The sequence below is a fragment of the Eriocheir sinensis genome, chromosome 22, assembly GCF_024679095.1.
Source record: "Eriocheir sinensis breed Jianghai 21 chromosome 22, ASM2467909v1, whole genome shotgun sequence".
Taxonomy (NCBI): Eukaryota; Metazoa; Arthropoda; class Malacostraca; order Decapoda; family Varunidae; genus Eriocheir; species Eriocheir sinensis.
Window position 1 is genome coordinate 5,934,659 of NC_066530.1, and position 22,193 is coordinate 5,956,851.

At 41.8% G+C, this 22,193-nt stretch overlaps 1 protein-coding gene across 1 annotated transcript in view; it reads left to right on the forward strand.

Annotated features, from left to right (window-relative positions):
* LOC127001966 (protein HGH1 homolog) overlaps nt 1–15,978 on the forward strand; it is an 85,799-nt gene extending 69,821 nt beyond the window's left edge. Inside the window, 2 exon segments of the mRNA XM_050867262.1 lie at nt 4,189–4,322; nt 15,694–15,978. Of these exon segments, the coding sequence (XP_050723219.1) occupies nt 4,189–4,322; nt 15,694–15,808 (249 nt within the window). The 3' untranslated portion in view covers nt 15,809–15,978.
* The last annotated feature ends 6,215 nt before the right edge of the window (nt 15,979–22,193 follow it).

Here is a 22,193-nt window from a genome sequence, read left to right on the forward strand (position 1 = left end):
GCATTTCTGTTAGTTTACGTCGGATTTCTACGAAGTTAGCACTTGAAACTGGGCACCTTTACTTTATTTTTAGTCACTGATGTTTGAGCTCTAATGTCGACGCGCTCTAATTTATGATCGCAAGAACCGAGGTGTTCTCCTATCGTGAAATTATTGACTAGGTTATCTTAGGTCGTTATAACAAGGTCTAGTATGTTATTTTGTCGAGTTGGTTCAGAAACCATTTGGCTTAGATAATTTTCTTCTTAAAATTCGATCATTCTATGTGACTCGTCTTTTGTACCTGACAGTGTAGCCCAGTCGATATGGGGGAGGTTGAAGTCTCCTAATATCAGTGAGTCGCTGTTATTAACTGACTGCCTTAAAACACTACATTTCAAGATCGACATCGAGTGATTGCTCCGGAGGCCTGTAGGTGACAGATATATTTAAATTAACCTTTGCAGTGTTTACTCGCACGCACAAATGTTCAACATTACTGTCTCCTGGTGTTCTGTCAGTGGGTTGCAAATAGCTTTTGACAAAAAGGGCGACACCTCCACCTCTACGGTTTACACGATCTTTGTTGAAGAGTCTGTAGCCATCTATGTATTCTGTACTTAAATCAATATTTGTGGTGTCGATAAATGTTTCGGTTATAGCAATTACGTCAAAATTTTCTGTCAGAGCAAGACATCTCAGTTCATCAAACTTATTTCTTAGGCTACGCCCATTGAAACTAAGGACCTTTAGGTTATCTTGAGGCAAATGAGAGAGAGAGAGAGAGAGAGAGAGAGAGAGAGAGAGAGAGAGAGAGAGAGAGAGAGAGAGAGAGTTTTCTTTACAGAAAATTTATTTAGGAATTTCATCAGATGTCATTAAGATAAAAAAAAATACTCCTTTGGGTACCGGTATCGGGTACCGGTACTAACGGCACCCGAGTTTACGGTACAGGCACTACCAGTACTCAAATTAACGGTACCTGCCCAGCCCTACTCTGTACTCACTAGATTGTCCCCACAAAACTTGTGTAAAGCCACTGTGATTTACCCTTTCTGTCTTCCACTTCTCACTGGAACACCTTCCACCGCTGTAAGAGTTTTTCCGTTTACCCATTCTGTCCTGCAAGTGTTAAGTCCGTATCGCATTGTTATGTCACTACTCAGTAGATCGTCCCCACAAAACTTATATGAATTTTTATAAATAATATGTGGAACGTCACCACCTTACATAACATAGGCAACATGCTCACTGAGACACACTGACTGACTGACAGACAAATGATAGCCTGTGGCATGGGTCTCACGGACTCTCACCGAGTCTCACCGTACTGGTAGTGGACACGTTCAGATACAGACTTCATACGGTACGCTTATACCATTTTCAATTTTACCTAATTGAGGGACATTATTCAACTTTATCATCACTGTAGCTACATAAAGTTATTTCATATTAATATGCAGTAATCATACTGTATATTTTGTACTAATAAAATAAATCAAAACATGCATTTTTTAGTTTAGAAGTAAGCAAACACAGTGTAACAAACAGTAAATTAGTAGAAGACGAAAGATTGATAAACCTTCTGTACACTACCATTTCTATTAGCATCTAGGATCACCACAAGAACGAGAAAACTGGCAAATTCTGACATATTAAAATCAGGATGTTTCCACAAAGCAAGGCTAAATTATAAGTAACAAATTACGAAAAGTATTTGCTCTCCATAAAGGAGATGACAGTTGGCCAGTAAACAAAGTTGTAAACAAGAGGGTTACGGTATTTCTTTAACTTTGTGGTATCAATGTCCAGTAATTAATGAAGAATAATTACATTTACAATTTCTAAATAATCGGCCTATTAATCGGTATCAGCCGATTATTGGTTATCGATTAATCGGTAATCGGCCAAATTGCTTATTGGTGCAACCCTACAGGTGACCCGTTGGAGAGTAAGAAAATGGAAAGTTCCCCTTGGCTATTTCTTGGAATGAGCTCATGACACGGCCAGTGTAGTGGACCCGACCGTTGCTGCCATGTGATGTGATGGTGTTGGAGGTATTGCCTTTACAACGGCACCAGTGTAGTGGACCTCCTTCTTCTTCTTCTTTTGACCTGTAACGCTTTGTATCGCTTCTTAGGTCCTCTTTCTCCACACTTTTATACTTCACACCATGCACTTAGTTACTTCACAGTGCACACTTACGGCCGTAATCTCAGTGAATCTCTTCCCCCTTCACGCGAGGAAACAAGGCTTCGTGGACCAAACGGTATTCTCAGTGACGAGGAGTGTCTTTGATGCAGCGCGCGAAGCGGCGAGCAGGAAAAAAATGAACTAATTTCCTCTCTTGACGAAGAGGAGGTGAAGGCCCGCACTTCGCTAATATCTTCGCACATTTAATGCTTTATTACAACATTTTTCCTTGTTACTGTATTATTAATTGGGTATAAGAACAATTTAAGTTTTCTAGGCCTTATATAAAAAATAATACAATGTGAGAAACAATATTTTTCTGTTTATTCAAGACTTCACGGTTCCTATGATAATTTAAGACAACACTGGAACACACCTCTCAACCAGCACGCCCCGCCCTTTAGTCTCAACTATTCACAACAGTTATCTTTTTTGAGCGTAAGCATGAATTAAGATTGCTGGGATGAATTTTAAAGTGACGGACTAACAGGCTTTCTCCGGGCGTTTGTTTCACAAGTCTGTATGAATATGTGGTGGTATTCGGTACTCCGTGCTGGGCTTACCACAGCCAATCTCCAAACTCGTGACGTCACCTGTGGGTGGAGCTTAGCAAAGCTCAGCAATATAGATGATATCATTTTCCACCCACTGATAGGAGCTCTAAAGCTAGTTAAAATATATTTACAAGTGAGAAATAACGAAGGGAGAAAGAGATGTCTCATGGAACAGGAGGAAAATAAAGAAAATAAAAGCAGTTTATTCTAACGAGGTCTCCTAAGCTCCGCCCACAGGTAACGGGATGATATGAAAGCGAAGCAAACATAGCCATGGGTACCAACCAATTAAATGCATCAATGTAAAATTTCTGCTATATATAATGTATGTCACTGTATCAAGCACTGTTTACATAAACATTAGTCACACTATATAATCCATTATAGAAATGTACCTAAATTGCATTAAGGTTTCGGTTTTCAACGTTTGTTTGATTTGCAGTAGTACCAACACTACACGGAAAGATTGTTTCGAAGGTTAGGGACTGGGCATACCCTTCAACGGAAACACACTCTCTAAGAGACGCTTGACGAAGAGGAAGAGCTTCACTGAGAATATGGCGGTTATTCACTTCACCCTGAACTTAGGTGTTTTTCTGTCCTTTTCTTTCCCTGATTTTGCTTTTCTATGCCCTTTTGCTATTTTCCACTATTACTTTTCACTGTCGCTGCCATGCATTACAGGTCAAAAGAAGAAGAGGAAAACAACACCGAGAGTTCTACAATTTTCATAGACTGGAGAAAAGTTTTTTGGACTGTTGTTCCGCAGCACGGGGTTTTCTCTTATCTTGTTAATTAAGTAGTAAGCAAACCAGCTCTGCCAGTTCATTTTACGAGTCTATTGGTGGGTCATCTTCCACTGCTCCTCACTCCTCAGCCACTGCCGTCATCTGTTTGTTTACATACAGTTGTGAGGTACCCACTTACCCACGCTCGTACCCACAACCGTTCTCCATTCATACGGACACCCAACAATTAACTCGCTCCCGTTTGGGCATACGGGCAACCGCGGTTACCCATAGCCCCAGTGGTTGGACACCGCCTCTTAAGGCAGCACGCATGACGCCGACGGTAGGTAGAAGCGACCCATACATGTCAAAGCACCGTGAAACTCGGGGCGGTAATGCGGGAAAGTCGGGATGGTAAGAATTTAGGATTAAGCGCTAAACTCGAGGATTGCGAAACTCGGAAAGTGCGAAACTCGAGAGGGTAGATACTGTATTTCTTGCTGGCACGTTGCCAGAGGGAGAGGTTGGTGGGGAGGAGCCTTCATCAATTCTATCCTGTCCTACCACACGTAGATTACTAGTAGTAGCGGTAGTAGACAGACACCCTTGCCATAGACCGCCAGGTTTTCTGGTGTCTGTTCTTCCTATGTATTCCTATGTATTATATAAGATGCAAAAACAAGTATGACCACCTTGAGAATTTTTTTGAATTTTTTGAATGCTTTGCCCTTCAGCTGTGTGTGACAAGGCAAGGGAGGGAAAGGCTAAGGGAGCAGAATGCCTACTTGATTCTTAGAGAACACCACAAGTGGGAGGAGGACCGCCACTGCCTCTTACTTAATGAAGATGTGGTAAACCTTCTCATCAGGTAAGCTGTGTTGTAAAGTATGTTAATTCTTGTTTTTGTTGCATTTCCCTTTACACCAAATTTTAGACACGGTTACCCTAACCCCTTCATTACCGATGCCGTACCATAGTACTTCATATAAAATTTTGGCTAAGGAACCGATGAAGTACATGCGTATGTCATCACTCATTGACGATACACACGACTTCATTTTTTTCTGTTTGTATGTTTTTTTTTTATCACGTAGTAACAAATTGACCAGTTGACACTGTGTTTCAAGGAAGTTGGGGACGCTGGTCTGGGGGGTATGATGTGATATCTGGTCTGGCCGCACGCGCCAAATTTCAAACGTCGCTACTGAATATAACGAGTTTTAAGCCATAAGCTCAACACAATCATCATGTATTATGTATAAAAATATGCAAAATTAAATGGTGCACATAAAGAAACATAAATTAATTGATAATTTTGAGATGCATGCATAAATATACAGAAAAATTTGTGTTATGTGTTGATGACGTGAATCTGCTGAATTGCATTTCCTTAAATTAGTTGTGATAAACAAATAGATTTGTGGAGGAAAGTGGAGGAGAGGGAAAGGAAGGACACAGACGTAAGATCATGGAACATATCCCACTGATTCACTGGAAATATGCACATTTGACTGAGTAAAAGGTTGAAAGACCGTCCTCCAGGAGTTCTGAAGGTGGGTCTTGTGTGTTTGTTTTGTGTGTGTGTGTGTGTGTGTGTGTGTGAGAGAGAGAGAGAGAGAGAGAGAGAGAGAGAGAGAGAGAGAGAGAGGCACGTACGCTGCTACCATGGCTGTGAAACAAATAAATAAAAGAAAAAGAAAACTAGAACAAAATTTGTTTAGGTATTATATGTTTTATGAAGCAGGAGAGTTAAGCGTCTCACTGGCAGGGAAGCCATGCTGGAACTGGACTTTGAAAGTACGTCATGTTGTACCTCGTGTTTAGCGGAATCAAGCTTAACTTGTTGATTCTCTCTCTCTCTCTCTCTCTCTCTCTCTCTCTCTCTCTCTCTCTCTCTCTCTCTCTCTCTCTCTCTCTCTCTCTCTCTCTCTCTCTCTCTCTCTCTCTCTCTCTCTCTCTCTCTCTCTCTCTCTCTCTCTCTCTCTCTTCTCAGGCCTAAAAATGTTTCCTATAGGCTTAGGCCGGTGTCACACTATGCTGCACCGCCGTGTGTGGTGGTGCCGCAGCGGCTCCGCAGCATTTTCTGTACCATGTCACATTGTGCGGCCAAGGCGTTCTCTTGGGTGTGGGGAAGGCGGGAAGGGTAACACTTATCTCCCTTTCTCTTCCTCTCTTCGCCTTCATTTGCTTTTATCTATCTTTCTCCTCCCATTCCTCTTCTTGATTACTTTTATCTTGCCTTCCTCTTTCTCCTCAGTCATTTTCTTCTTCCCTTCACCCTTCCCCTTTCAAAGTCTTGTTATCCTTTCCTCTCTCCTTCCTTCTTTTTGCCTTCCTTTGCTTTTATCTATCTTTCTCCGCTCATTCCTTTCCTTGTTTATTCTCATCTTAGCTTTCTTTCTTCTCCTCTTTCATTCTTTTTCATTTCTTTTCCTATCTCCCTTTCCCATCTCCCTTTCCCTTCTTCTTTTCGCCCTCTTTTGCTTTTATCTGTCTTTCTCTTCCCATTCCTCTTCGTATTTACTCGTTTCTTAGCTTTCTTTTCTTCTCTTTCGTTTTCATCTTCCTTTCCTCTCTCCCTTTCTCTTCTTTTCACCTTCATTTGCATCTATTTATCTTTCTTCTTCCACATCAAACATTTTGTCAAGAGTGGTAGCGGGGGAGCGTCGTGCAGCGTTGCTGTACAGTGTGACCACATGTCATAGACTTTACGTCCCAGACTGAAGTGGTGGTGAGATAATGTACCAGCTAGCTACTTGGCAACTCATGGGAAGAGGAACTCCACACACACACACACACACACACACACGTATATATATATATATATATATATATATATATATATATATATATATATATATATATATATATATATATATATATATATATATATATATATATATATATATATATTTTTTGTTTCTCAGTATTTTGGTTATTTTGTGTTTGATTTGATTGTTAGTGTGACTCACAAATGCGTGCAAGGCACACTTATGCCAGTAAAACTTATACAGTAAAACCTCACCATTTGAGCACTCACCATTTGCGCGGCCTTAATTTGCGGCCATCATCCCATCATTTGCACAGGTGGTCTTGCCATTTGCGCACCACACCGCCATGGTAACGGCGTCTCACTGGCAGCAAAATGGCGTCCGCTGATCTTCAGAGGACGTTTACTAGCTGTTTTGGCAGCAAAATGGCGTCCGTTGATCTTCTGAGGACATTTACTAGCTGTTCTGGCAGCAAAACGGCGTCCGTTAATCTTCTGAGGACATTTACTAGCTGTTCTGGCAGCAAAACGGCGTCCGTTAATCTTCTGAGGACATTTACTAGCTGTTCTGGCAGCAAAACGGCGTCCGTTAATCTTCTGAGGACATTTACTAGCTGTTCTGGCAGCAAAACGGCGTCCGTTAATCTTCTGAGGACATTTACTAGCTGTTCTGGCAGCAAAACGGCGTCCGTTAATCTTCTGAGGACATTTACTAGCTGTTTTGGCAGCAAAACGGCGTCCGTTAATCTTCTGAGGACATTTACTAGCTGTTTTGGCAGCAAAACGGCGTCCGTTAATCTTCTGAGGACATTTACTAGCTGTTTTGGCAGCAAAACGGCGTCCGTTAATCTTCTGAGGACATTTACTAGCTGTTCTGGCAGCAAAATGGTGTCCGCTGATCTTCTGAGGACGTTTACTAGCTGTTCTGGCAGCAAAATGGTGTCCGTTGATCTTCTGAGGACGTTTACTAGCTGTTCTGGCAGCAAAATGGCATCCGTTGATCTTCTGAGGACGTTTACTAGCTGTTCATCATCATCATCATTTCATCGACGTCTGCTCCTAGGAGCTCCCACCAGGGGATGGCCACGGCAGTAGAGCTTCCAACTTTCTCTATCCAGACACTCCTTCCTTGCCTGCTCAAAGTTTCTCAAAGATCTTTTCCCCCCTCTCCCTAATGCACTCTTGCACCCTATCCCTCCATTTCACTGGAGGTTGTCCTCTAGCATTCCCTTCCCCTATCTCACTCACATACACCCTTCTGGTCATCTTACTTTCCTCCATTCGCTCCATGTGGCCAAACCACTTTAAAGTCTGTCGCTTCACTTCTTCCACCACTCCACACTTCTTCCCTTCACCCCTGTGACACATTCCAAAACGCTCGTGCACACTTTCATTACTCACATTCCATCCATTCTACTCACACCACAAGCACTCGTCAAATAACTCATTTCCACTGCCTGCACTTTAGACCTCTGACTTTCATTCCAGGCCCACGTTTCACTTGCATATGTGAGGGTTGGTACTATTATTGTATTTCTCAAATCCCTCTTTACCTCCATGCTCACACTTCTGCCATTCATGATTCGTCCCAAAGACCCTACCACCCTTCTTCCTTGCAATGCCCTTTCTCTTATCTCTCCCTCCGTTCCACCGTGCTTACACATAACTGATCCAAGGTACTTAAACTCATTGACCCCCTCCATTTCTTCACCATTCAAAAACAAAATCTACAACCTCACTCCTACTTCGCTCACAAACCATCACTTTACTTTTGTTGACATTTACTTTCAGCTTTTTCCTGTTACAGACATTATCAAAAACACTGACCAAATTTTGTAGGTCACTTTCATTTTTTGCAATGAGCACCGTGTCATCAGCAGACAGTATCGAATTCAGTACTCACTTCCTTCCCTCATCGAACAGTCTTACTCCAACTTCTCCAACTTTGTCCTTAATTTCTCTAATAACACCATCCATATAAATATTGAATAACCATGGTGACATGACGCACCCTTGTCTTAAGTCCACTTTTATCTCAAAATGTTCACTTGTTTCTCCAGTAATTTTGACATATGCAGATGCATCCTCATAGAAAGACTTAATTGCACTAAGCAGTTTTCCTCCCACACCATAAATCTTTAAAACATCCGACAATGCAATCCAATCGACTCTGTCATCAGCTTTTTCCAAATCCATGAAGGCAGCGTATAGTTTCTTTCCTTTTGCTAATATTTTTTCTACTACCATCCTGAAGGCAAATATCTGATCCACACATCCCTTCCCTTCCTGAAGCCTCCTTGTTCTTCACTGATTTTCTCTTCTGTGAGTCTTTGCACCCTCTCTATTATGACTTTTCCATATACCTTTCCAGGTATACTCAGGAGACTTCTACCTCTATAGCTCCCACATTCCCCTCTCCTGCCCTTCCCCTTGTAAACTGGGACAATGATGGCTTTTGTCCAGTCTGCTGGCACCCCCCCCCCCCCCCTCCCATGCTACTTCACATATCTTGACCATCCATTTAATAACTACATCTCCACACTTCAACATTTCTACTGTGATTCCATTGATTCCTGCTGCCTTTCTATTTTTTAATATTTTTATTGCCTGATTTATATGTTATACTTCTTTCTTTAAATACTCCTCCTCTATCTCTACTGAAAATTGCTGCTGTTACAGCTGCTGGATGTCCATCCTCAAAATTCATTAAGTTTTTGAAATATTCTCTCCATCTCTCTTTCACAGCTTCCCCGTCTTTCAACATCTTTCCATTTTTATCCATAACTTCATTTATTTTACTTGAGGAGATATTTTCTGCATTTCTTTCGTTTTTTACTTCTTTCTAATATGATTTCCTGTTCCCTTTATATTTTTCACTTAGTCTTTTTCCAGTCTTCATCAACTCTCTTCTTGCTTTCTTTTATTGCTTGTTTTAATTTAATTTTGCATTCTCTATATTTCTTTTTCCTTTCCCTTTTTACTTGTTCAGACACATTTCTTTCTTGTGTTTTCTTAAAAAGTTCCCTTTTCTCTTTCACTATGCTCCTTATCCTTATCTCTTCTGTCCACCATGAATTTCCTTTTCTTTTACCATCTCTCACCACTTTCATCACTAACACTTTTTTTTGTTGTAGTTACCATTATTTCTTTAAATGTTCCAAAAACTTTTTCAATATTTGTATTATCTATTACACTTTCCCATTTTTCACTTAAGGCCTTTGCCATTTCACGTTTATACTCATCTTTTATTTCTTTTTCCTGTAACTTTTCTGCTGTGCTGTTCTGGCAGCAAAATGGCGTCCGCTGATCTGAGGACGTTTACTAGGTATTCTGGCAGCAAAATGGCGTCCGCTGATCTGAGGACGTTTACTAGGTATTCTGGCAGCAAAATGGCGTCCGCTGATCTTCTGAGGATGTTTACTAGCTGTTCTGGCAGCAAAATGGCGTCCGCTGATCTTCTGAGGATGTTTACTAGCTGTTCTGGCAGCAAAATGGTGTCCGCTGGTGAGCTACAGCTGTCTACCACCCGCGCGCCCTCTGCCGCCAGTGAAGAACACTGCCAACGTACACAACATGTCGTTTCCCGCCATAACCCCATCGCCTCTCCTGGTCTCGTGGTGACTGCGATTATTTGATGTTTTCTGCCTCATCTTTGCACCACCATCATGCTGCACGCAGCGTCATCGAAGCCTAAACACCGGAAGAACCCGATGATGACCATAGCACAGGTGGAAGTGATTAAGAAGGTGGACAGTGAAAGAAAAAAGCGAGAGATTGGCCGTGAGTATGACGTGTTTCCTGCCAGCAGATTATTATTATTATTTTTTTTTAGCTAGTAGGGTTTTTTTGGGGCCGTGACCGCCCAGATGTATTTTCCCCTATAGGTTATTAAGTTCGCCATTTGCGCATTCGCCATTTGCGCTCCTTCAGACCGCCCATATGTGCGCAAATGGTGAGGTTTGATTGTAATAATACTGAAAGTCAAACAAGACACCGTATCATATTCGATCTACATTATGAAAACTACTGTACAATATCCAGGAAGAAATAACACATATGCTGGCTAAAGCGAACCAGGACGCAGTATACACATCCTCAAGTTGAAGGGGTTAAATAAATAAAATTGTTGTATTCAGGAAGGATTTAATTAAGAATTATTTCAGACTGTGGGCAGAAAGATGTACTGTACCTACTCACTGGAAACATCTGGTAACAAGATTAGTTCCTCATGCATGAATGTATCACAAGTTTTTAAAAAACAACATGAAACTCTGATCTATGTTGCCACCAGCATGTGCGCATCAATGAAAAAAATGCTATCACAAATGTCAACAACACACAATCACTGCCGTGCCAATTGATTACCCACAAAGGCACACACTGAAGGGTGCATACTGAGCTGCCACACAGCAATATGGAATGGAATCAGTGAACACCACACAGAACTCATTCATGTGCAGCAGGATATGACTGGCAAGATGGGCAGGCAACTAGGTGTTGTCTTGAACAGGTGACCAGTTCTTGAACTGTAGCTGGAGTAGATGGTGAGACTAAGGTGGGGTGGGAGGGAGGCGCTAGGTCTAGGAGGGATTTCTGCATCTGAAAGGCATGGCCCAACTGGGTTCAGGGACAGTTGTTTCTGAATATACACACCAAAAAATTGCAGACAACAGCACGGAATGAGTTTGCAAAGCACCACGTAGTAGCACACACGAGAGGAGAGGCACACAAGGAAATACGCTAGCACAGCACAGCACAGTCTAAGCCTTGTGGCGATAGTTCTATTTCAGTTTTTTTTTTTTTTTTTTTTTTTTTTTTTTTTTTACTTCGCAGTCGTTAGGCTTTTTCACTGCCTGATGGTCGGCCTAGCCCGTTGTGGCGCAGGTGAGTGTTTATAGTGGCACCATCTTGTTTTGGCTCATACTGCCCCCCGGAGCTCATCTTTGAGCCTCTCTTTGGAGAGGTAATCTAAAGTCTGGGTTGATAGGTGGTCTTCAGGGCAGCATGTGGGTAGTCTTAGGCCACTCGGCGGTGACTGAAAAATCCCAGCTGTGTGGCGGCCAGGATTCGAACCCGCGTCCATCCTGGATCACCCGGACGCGGCGCAGGCACACTAACCACTCAGCCACTGTCTCCTGCTGTCTACCGCAATATTTGCTGTCTACCCTATAGTCCATCGACTCTAACTTGAACCCTGTGGCTTAGTCTGGGTACCACCCCCATTGTTTACACATCTAGTGATGACCTGCGTATGGCGATCTGTCTCACTGTTAGTCTGTACGTTATCTATTTATGGAATATATATACAGTGGTACCTCGTGATTCGAACTTAATTGGTTTATTTGGGCTGTTCGAATTGAGAATGTTCGAATTAGGAAGCAATTTATCCCATTGTAATGTAGAAAATATGTAGAAATGTAGAATGTAGAAAATAATCTATTCCAGGCCCCAAAATCCTCATATTTTTTTAACATTTTTATGGGATTATGTTGTGCCCTGTGGCCAGATCACTCAAATAAATACGTTTAAAACACTTAATAATTGCTGGGACCTACCAGAATTGGTCTGTCTTATAGACTCGATGGCACTGCTTTGAAATGCAAACAAACATGGCAGAGACATCAACATTCAGAGGGATAACGGGTATAAAGTTCATGCATCATATTTCTTTATTATTATTCTTCATCATAAGTCTAGTTGTTGTAATATTCTAGTATATTTTTGAAACTTAAGAAAGTGTGAAATTTCAAACTTGAATGTGCTTCAGTGTTTGCTGAACTCATATGTAAAGTACGAATGTTAAAAGATAAGTGCAAAATGATAAAACAGGCACTTGTAAATATAGAATAATAATCGATCTTTTCAATATCTCTTCAATATTATCCATAAATTGTTTGTGTTTATCAATCAAACAAAGTTAAACAGTTTTATGAAGAAGGTCTGTCTTACCTCAATGATCCCTGTCTTCTAAGGAAACATAAGACATAAGAAGCGTGTCTTGCGCGTGTTGTCAGGTTTGATGTACGTGTACAGCCATCCACTAGTTTGTTTAGGTACAGGCATTAAGTCACTTAATTTTCTTCCTAACCAGTGTCATTTTATACGAAGCAGTGGTAAGTACTACTGTTATACACATTGTTATCCCGCGCAGTTGGGCTATTTTTTAAGGGAGTGTGCGGGAAAAAATGGCAGTTGCGGGTTGGCGGTTTTTGAGGCTGGAGTCCGCGCTATCACATTCACCGACCTGGCTACACTGGTGGCTTCATCTGCAGCCGTTTGTTTGTGTTTGAATTACGATGCACTTGCGAATTGGAGGACAAAATTTGTTTGATAAATGTGTTCAAATTGAGAATTGTTTGAATTGAAAGGCGTTCGAATCACGAGGTACACTGTACCACTGTATATGTATATTCATAATATGACTGCACGGTGTTATGAAGGGCTTGGGATTTGAGGGAAAGACAACGACTCTGTAAACCTTCCATTTCACTTGGCAACGTGGCTCATGCGATGGTGCCACACCATTCACCCTTCTTCCACCAACGGAAGGGTCACGTAGGTCTCACTCTCATGTCCTGTCCAGCCAAGGAAAAATTATTATATATAACGTAAATAAGAGAGAGAGAGAGGGGGGGGGGGGGGTAGCGAGCTCCTCTGAGGAGAATGATGGGGTGATGTGGCATTAGTGCTCAGGGGAGCCGTGTCTAAAGGCTCGTTAGATTCTATAGACTATACAGTACCCTCTTGAGTTTTGCGCTCGTTTCGTTCCAAAGGTATAGTGCTAAACTAGAGGATCGCGAAACTCGAGGTATTGAAAACACTGAAAAAGCGCTTATCTGTTCCGACCCGTGGAGATTTTTATTTTTTTATTTTTTATATTTTACATGTGGGCTATGGCGCCGGTAGACTATACATCTGGGCCTGATGGTCGGCCCCGAGGACATCATGGCGCAGGCAACTGTTTATAGTGTCTCATGCTGCCCCCCAGAGCTCACTTTTTTTCCTCCTTTACTCCCTTGTTATCTCAAAATACGTACCTTGGAAAAAAGGAAGAAAACAGGAAGAGAACGGGTCGTTTTAAAGCCACAGATGAAGCCTTACGATTGGCTGAGCTCTGAAAGCACGCTTGTGATTTGCTGGGAGTCCGATAAAGGACTTAATGATGAATGCGGGAATGTTGTCGGAGCCAGTGGATTTAGTTGTGTCAAGTCCTTCCAGTAGTTTCTGTATTCTGTTAGTCATAACGTCAAGGAGGGCTATCGGGGGGAAGGGGCTGTGTGGCATGTTTGGTGTTAGGTTGTGTTCTTGTGTGTACACCGATTGGAACTGTGTTGAGTATTTGTGCTTTGTGTTGTGGGCTGGTTACTAATGTGTTATTGTTGTCTTTCAGTGATGTAATCATCTTAGTGTCATGTTTGCGCACCTTAAAGAATTTGAAAAAGTTTTTGTTATTTCTTACGTTGTCTGCGAGGTAAGTTGCTATGTGTTTGCGTTCCACTAATCTAATGTTTTTTGGCAAGTGTCTTTTGGTAGTTTTTGTAAGCGGTCCAATTATCTGTTGTGTTGCGCACGTCTGTAAAGTCTTTGTTTCTTGCGATGTTGTCTGCGTAGGTCCCTGGAAAGCCAGGGAAGTGTGTACCTACTAGAAAGTGTTTTTGGTGGTATGTGTCTGTTCATTGAGGCGTGTATAGTGTGTTTCAGGTTGTTCCAGTCGGTGGAAGGAAGTCTTGTGTCGCAAAAAAGTCAGTGCTGAAAGCAGTTAGGTCTTGTTTGATCATGTCTAAGTCAGCCCTTGAATAAAGGAATATCTGTCTGGGTCTCTGTTAATATATAATCTGTCAGAACAGTAACAATGGCTGCTGTAATTGTATCCTTATTGTCTATTAGAGTCTACACCTTTTCACCCTCAAATTAAAAAAGTTGAATTTCAAGTTAAAAAAGTTGAATTTCAAATTAAAAAGTTGAATTTCAAATCAGAAAAGTTGAAGTTCAAATCAAAAAAGTTGAAATTCAAATTAGAAAAGTTGAAGTTCAAATTTAAAAAGTTGAATTTCAAATTAAAAAAAGTTCAAATTCAAATTTCAAATTAAAAATGTTGAAATTCAAATTAGAAAAGCTGAATTTGAAATTTAAAAAGTTGAAGTTCAAATAAAAAAAAGTTGAAGTTCAAATTAATAGATGAAGTGCAAGTCATAGAAAGAGATATGTGTGCATACCTACATACACAAATGCATACATCCACAAATATATATATATATATATATATATATATATATATATATATATATATATATATATATATATATATATATATATATATATATATATATATATATATATATATTGGGAGGCTTGCTCATCAGGCCGTCGCCACACTACAGTACCTTAAAGGAGGCCCACAGCCTAAGGATTACTTTAGGCATTTGGGTTTGAGTCTTGGTGCAAAGCTAGATTTTTAAGAAATTTATTTTTAAAATTGTATGGGCCGTGAACACCTCGTGTACGAGCCGTAACCCCCTTGGTCACAAGCCGTACAGCAATTGAAAAAAAAAAAAAAAACCTTCCTATGGAGAAAAAAATATCTGGGGAAGCCCATTTCCTGAGGAGTATTATGCACTCTTTCTTTTGCCTGTAAGGGCAAATACAGATTTTTAATGAATATTTCCCACTAGTAGTACGGGTTGTGTCCACCTCACCCTATATGGATATACATATGAACATTAACACAAAGGGGAGAGACGAAAATTCACTAATACTTGATGACGGGGTGGAAGACGAGCAGTGTGCCGTTCACACATTTCAAGGGCCCAGTAAACACTGATGCCACGGGCTGAGCACATTGTTGCCAAACTATCGTACTCATCGCATTGCATTTTTTCGTAGTTTTCGACCGATAACTACTGCAAAAAACAAAGAAACATCAATGAATAACAGTCTTATTGCTAACTCTTTTAATTTTCCATCGTTATTTGTGTAGGTCACGAAAGTTTGAGGCTTAAGAATGGTAAATACGATGTCCAGTATGATAATTTGGCACCGCTGGCTGAGCGAGAAGGAGACGTTCGCTAGTTTGTTTTCATACAAGCATGGTTAAGCATCATCACTTAATTTTCTTCCTAACTGTTGTTAATTTATATGAAGTAGCAGTAAGTACTACTATTATACATAGTTTAGAAAAAGTTGCCGTTGTTGACGTAGCAGTGATTGCCACTTTGTTTACGTTTGCGGAGAGGTTTGGTGAACAAACATCCGCTTTAATTAAAAAAGTGTGTCTTATAAGTCGTCAAATACGGTAGATATAAGGACTGGGATTGCAAATGATGATTAACTTGGAACTTAGAAGCTGCCATGTGTTGGCTAAGCAAGCTATTGCAGTCATCTCATAACTCTGTGATTCCTTCTGTATGAATAAATGAATAGACACAGTAATCAGGATTGTATATATTAATTTTTTCTCTTTCTCTCACAGGACAGAGGAAGAGATAGGTGTAGATGACCTCTCCAGTGTGGATGTGCCCCGGGACTTGGCAGAGAAGTTCACCTCACAGGATGAAAAATATCTGACAGGGGGAGACACCACCTGAAACATGTACACATTTGGGGAGGCGGTGGCTGAGTGGTCAGCGTGCGGGCGTGGTGTCCTGGAGGACCCAGGTTGGTGTTGTGAGCTGTCCGGGTCTGATCTGCGCATGCGTGAGCTGTCCAGGTTTTGTTTACAAATTTCATACACTGCATTAAATCTTTTGATAGCTTATCTTATTATTTTCCTTCTGTCCCCTCAGAGTTCAAGGGTGAAAGGAGGCCAATATGTCAACTATCAATGGGGTTTAGTCAGATCTGGTTTTGTTGTTTTATTTTACTGGCAAATGAGACAAAATAAAATACTAATATGAAACATATCCTCATTTAAGTCTTTCTTGCATGAAAGCACTACAAAATCAAGCAGAATTGGATCATCATCATCATTTCATCGATGCCTGCTCCTAGTAGCTCCCACCAGGGGATGACCACCACAGCAGAAGTTTTCAACTTTCTCTATTCAGACACTCACTCCTTGTCTGCCCAAAGTTTCTCAAAGATCTTTTCCCCCATCTCCCTAATGTACTCCTGCACCCTAGCTCTCCATTTCACTGGAGGTCATCCTCTAGCGTTCCCTCCCTCTATCTCACTCACATAACCCTTCTGGTCATCTTACTCTCCTCCATTCGCTCCATGTGGCCAAACCACTTTAAAGCCTGTCGCTTCACTTCTTCCCTTCACCCCCGTGACACATTCCAAAATGCTCGTACACACTTTCATTACTCATTCCATCCATTCTACTCACACCACAGGCACTCCTCAAATAACTCATTTCCACTGCCTGCACTCTAGACCCCTGACTTTCATTCCAGGCCCACGTTTCACTCGCAAATGTGAGGGTTGGTACTATTATTGTATTTCTCAAATCCCTCTTTACCTCCATGCTCACACTTCTGCCATTCATAATTCGTCCCAAAGACCCTACCACCCTTCTTCCTTGCAATGCCCTTTCTTTTATCTCTACGTCCGTACCACCATGCTTACACATAACTGATCCAAGGTGTTATAGTAGTTGTAATTATATCAATGTATCATTATTATCATTATATATTACCATGGATTAGGAATGCATGTATAGTGGAAAATACCCACTTCAGAGAGATCACGCCACCATTGTAGGAATGTCATCTGTCAGTGTTTATCATCCGTTCGTTCTCGGTATGTGTAACAAACACTTCGTCACCTTAGGGGTCACCTTGACTTACGTGAACAATTGTAATTTCATTATTTTCCAAGTCTGTTACGTCACTCCTTCCTGAGAGCTTGACTGACACAGACCTATTGTCTCGGCTCTCTCTCCAACGCTCGCTGTATTTTTAGGTTAAGAATACATTTCACCTAGGGCAGTGAGTGTTTCCCTCACGCCCCTGTTCGCCCACCAAGACCCTGTTTGAGCTCCACGCAACCAAGCTGTACACCGTTACAAAGGTACTTAAACTCATTGACCTCCTCCATTTCTTCACCATTCAAAATTATTTTGCATTCTTTTTCACATTCAATACCCACTCTATATGGGCATTACAAGATCTACAACCTCACTTCTACTTCGCTCACAAACCATCACTTTACTTTTGTTGACATTTACTTTCAGCTTTTTCCTTTTACAGACATTATCAAAAACACTGCCAAATTTTGTAAGTCGCTTTCATTTTCTGCAATGAGCACTTTGTCATCAGCAAACAGTATCGAATTCAGTGCCCACTTCCTCCCCTCAGTGAACATTTTTACTCCAACTTCCCCAACTTTGCCCTTCATTTCTCTAATAACACCATCCATATAAATATTGCGCAACCATGGTGACATTACACTTCCCTGCCTTAAGCCTACTTTTATCTCAAAATGTTCACTTGTTTCTCCACTAGTTTTGACATGCAGATGCATCCTCATAGAAAGATTTTAGTGCACTAAGCAATTTTCCTCCCACACCATAAATTTTTAAAACATCCCACAGTGCAATCCAATTGACTCTGTCATAAGCTTTTTTCAAATCCATGAAGGCAGCGTATAGTTTCTTTCCTTTTGGTTTTATTTTTTCTACTACCTTCCTGAAGGAAAATATCTGATCCACACATCCCCTTCCCTTCCTGAAGTCTTCTTGCTCTTCACTGATTTTCTCTTCTGTAAGTCTTTGCACCCTCTATTATGACTTTTCTATATACCTTTCCGGGTATACTCAGGAGACTTATACCTCTATAGCTCCCACATTCCCCTCTCCTGCCCTTCCCCTTGTAAACTGGGACAATGATTTTTTGATTTGATACATTTATTGAGATATACACATACATATAACAGCATACATATATAGCCTCAAAAGGATGAAGGTACCTTTGTTGACTTTACCCCAACCCTGCTGTATTGTCTTAACATTACCTTACGTTAAATTACACTATATTTCCGTACACTATGACACATCCAGTACACTTGTAATTGCCTTATGATACACATAACATCTTTACACTTTCCTGTCATTTCTTCTATCTTTGTATTATTAAACATCCAGATGAGTTGGTCAGTGACATTCATAATTTGCTGGTTCCTGAATCTGTACAGAATTGGACACTCGAAGATTGTAAGGTGTGGGATCTTGGCTCGTTGCAGAGTCTACAGCAGATATCATCCTCTGCCTTCTCCACCCCGAACTGCCACAGATATTTGTAGCCTAACCCTCCACGAGCTGTGCATTCTCCCATATGTGAAGTCAGTCATCTGTGAAACTTTAACATAGTGTTGGAAGGTTTCACTGCCTGTGTGTTTCCCCCCAATCCTAACAGTATTCTCCTCATCCTGCCTTCTCCTAATATGTGTTTTAATCTGTCTCAAGGTTAGAGTACATGTGAGGTCTATAGCTCCCGGTCTGCTCCCGTCTTGGCGAGTCTGTCAGCTCGTTCATTGTATTCTACCACGATGTGTGACGGTATCAATACAAAAGTTACATTTCTGTTCTGCCTGATTAGTTTTCTCATTGTTACTTTGCACCTTTTGACCGTATCTTCACACACGGGGTGCCTGCTTGTAAGGGACTCTATTGCACTGCAGCTGTTTACAAAAAAGAGTACGTTACCTCCCGTATCCTCTTTCCCGCAACCCGAGGAATATGGCATACAATTCTGCTTGAGTTGAGGAGACATTGTCCGATATCCGGAAGCTGTACTCCCGCTCTTCCACGGAACTCGCATTTAATTGCTGCACCAAGATCCCACACCCCGCCCTGCCATTCTCCATGACGGCGCCATCGCAGAAAACTTGGATTACTCCCTCGTCACAGAGGCTCATGATCTTATTATCAGTTCTGGCCTTTAAGTCGGCAGCACTATACATACATTTTTTTCTCTCTAAGGTGAGGCTGTCAACAGCTATACACTCCTCCTCCCAGGGAGGGAGATTCCAAATCTTTCCTTGAATTACACAATGACTTTGGAGGTCGTATTTGCCCATAGCTTCCGCCAGCCTGTTTTGGTATCCTCTCTTGCCTTGCCTCCAGAGGGCCCTGCTTTCCCTAATACTGTCCTGCACAACACATGCCAGCTTGTTCCCTGCCCCTGATCTCATATGCCTCAGTGCTGCTATAATGTTTGTTTCCTCAACTTTACTTCGTAGAGCGCCCAAGTTCAGCTCTAGATGCATGGCATCTATCATTGCATTCCTTGGGCGGGTTAAAACAATTCTCATCACCTCATTTTGAATTTTTCCTAACTTTTCCCATCTCCCCTCAGCAAAGCAAGAAAGGACAGGACTGGCATATTCTATCACAGATCTTATGGTGGTGAGGTACATCATCCGCAGCACTGGCACTCCGACACCTCTGCCGCTCCAGGCCAGGGATCTCAAGGGCTGCATTCGGGCCATGCACTGAACCACTAAATGGTTCAGCTCTGTTTCCTTGCTGTCTGTACCATAGCCAACGTGCATGCCCAGGTACTTGTAGCTGCGTACTCTCTCAATATGGTTCCCATTTATGGATACTTCACATGTCCTGCAGCCCTACACTGAAATTTTGTTTTATCCTCATTTATAATCAGACCCATTGACTGAGTAAGGCCGAATTTATTAAGTGCTACCTGCATCTAGTCTGTAGAGATGCCCTGCAACAATATATCATCCGAATATATTATTGTGCTAACCCCTGCAGACAATTTTTCCTCAGCTAACTTGTTCATTAATATATTGAATAGGGTTGAACTCAATACTCCACCCTGAGGCGTCCCTAACTCCAGGTGTCTCTCCTGCGAGAGGTGCCCCTGGTAACACACCTGTGCCCTTCAGCCAAAAAGATAAGTCTCCAATCCAGTACAGAATCCTGCCTTTCACACCTAGTCTAGCGAGTTCGTATAGAATCACCTCGCCATTAGCCTTGTCAAATGCACCCTTGAGATCCACAAAAACCCGGCAGTAGTCGAAGTCGCTGGAAAGGCATTGAATTACAGTGTCCAATGTACCTCTTCCTTTTGTAAATCCATATATGTTCTCACTAAGTTGGTCGCCAACGAGATATAACAGTCTGTTCAAAATTATCCTTTCCATCATTTTTGAGCAACAAGATGTTAAAGATACCGGCCTGTTGCCTCCATTAGCCTTGGGGACAGGAATGATGATCGCCTTCTTCCACGCTCTAGGGAGCTTTCCTTCTCTAAGACTTAAATTGTATAGGTGCAGCAAGGGGCCGTCCTCGACGCTGGCAAGACAGTTCAATATATCATAAGTAATTCCATCCTCCCCTGGTGCGGTAGACTTCCCTATCTTGATTGCCCTGAGAAGTTCATCTCTGGTGATCTCTGTGTCTGTCACATCACCAATGTTTAAGGCGCGGAGTATGAATTTCTGCCTTTCGCCCTCCCACCCTTTGAGAGCTTCTCTGACGTCCTGAGGCAGCGAGGCGCTGCTGGCAGTTTGGGCCCAGTCGTCCATTAAATCGTTAGCCAGTCTATCGGGCTGTGAGTGAGAGACGTTGCTCACCCTTTTTCCTCGGACCTTATTTACTTCTTTCCATGTTTCGGTGATGTTTTTGCAGTTTCCTATCCGCCCAGCAAAATTCTCCCAGCATTTACTTCTCGCTTCTCTACGAAGTTCACCGCAAATTTTAGCAGCTTCAAGCAAGGTGTCTTTCTCGGAGTCGTCCCCTCCCTCGTCCGCCCATATTCTGTGGGCCCGCTGTAACATTAAAGTCCATTCCCTCAGTGTCTTGTCATTGTAGTATCAATCCCTCTTTGATCGGGGCTCATTACTAGGATTTTTCTCCTCCCTGCGCAATAAATCATCCATTACTCGGACCATATCTTCGTAAAACTTATCTGCACTCTCGGGATTATAGTTTCTATACCAGTTCTGAATGCCTTCAAGGAAGTACCCTATTTTATCTTTATGAAGAAATAATCTTTTCTGGTGTTGCGGCCTGCCTTGAGGGTCCCTAATGGTATAGAGATAGCCAAAGAAAAATAGTCACTCAGTAACTCAGGCACAACCACACAATCTCCACCCAGTCCCTGCCCATTGAGGATAAATGCATAGTCAAGTCGCCCCCCATGTATGTGTGTGGCATCACTTGAGCCTAGCAGTGTTGCATCAGGATAGTCTCTTAAAAATTGATGAAATCTGACACCATTGGTGTTCATTTTCCCAATCCTTTCTAATTCCCTGTGTCTTGCATTCAGATCCCCAGCTACAATTGTTGCGCTATTAAATATATTGTCAGGTAATGCATGGACAGAAAAACAGTTTTTGGTGACATAGAGATTCACTATGTTTAGTTGCCCCTCCTTTAGGTGAGCTTTCACAAGAATAGACTCAACTCCATCTTTTTTTCTCGGCTCCTCTGTCAGCTGTGAAGAGATGGAATTTCTTATATATGTTGCCGGGCCCCTAGTGCCCACACCTGCCAGCAGTTGATACTTTGTGAAACCGTTGAGCTTCAGCAATCCCCCATTCCTGTCCCCAGTCTCCTGAAGGAGAATTACATCAATGTCATGCTTATGGACATAATAGTGTATATCACAACACCTAGTCTTTAAACCGTTAACATTCCACGAAATAATCTTTACGGTAGATTTAGCAGCCATTTTCACCTTGAGTATCCGTCTGTTGTCTAGGTAGTCCCTCTATTATATCCATTACTTTATCCATGTGCCTGTGCATTTCAAGCCACCCTTTATATAACATTTCTTTTTTACTTTCATCTCCACATTTCCCTAGTACAACCTCCAACCCAGACACACCCCTTGTCATCAACCTGTGTGCTTTAAGGACTTTCTGTTTTCCCATTACCTTCAGCTTACACTCATCCTTGACACTCTCTCTTTCCTCACTCACACTTCCCAGCACCTTAGCTGGGGGACTAGCATGTCCTGCACTTTCCACAACTTTGCTCGCTTGGTTGCTCACTATTTTCTCAAGGGT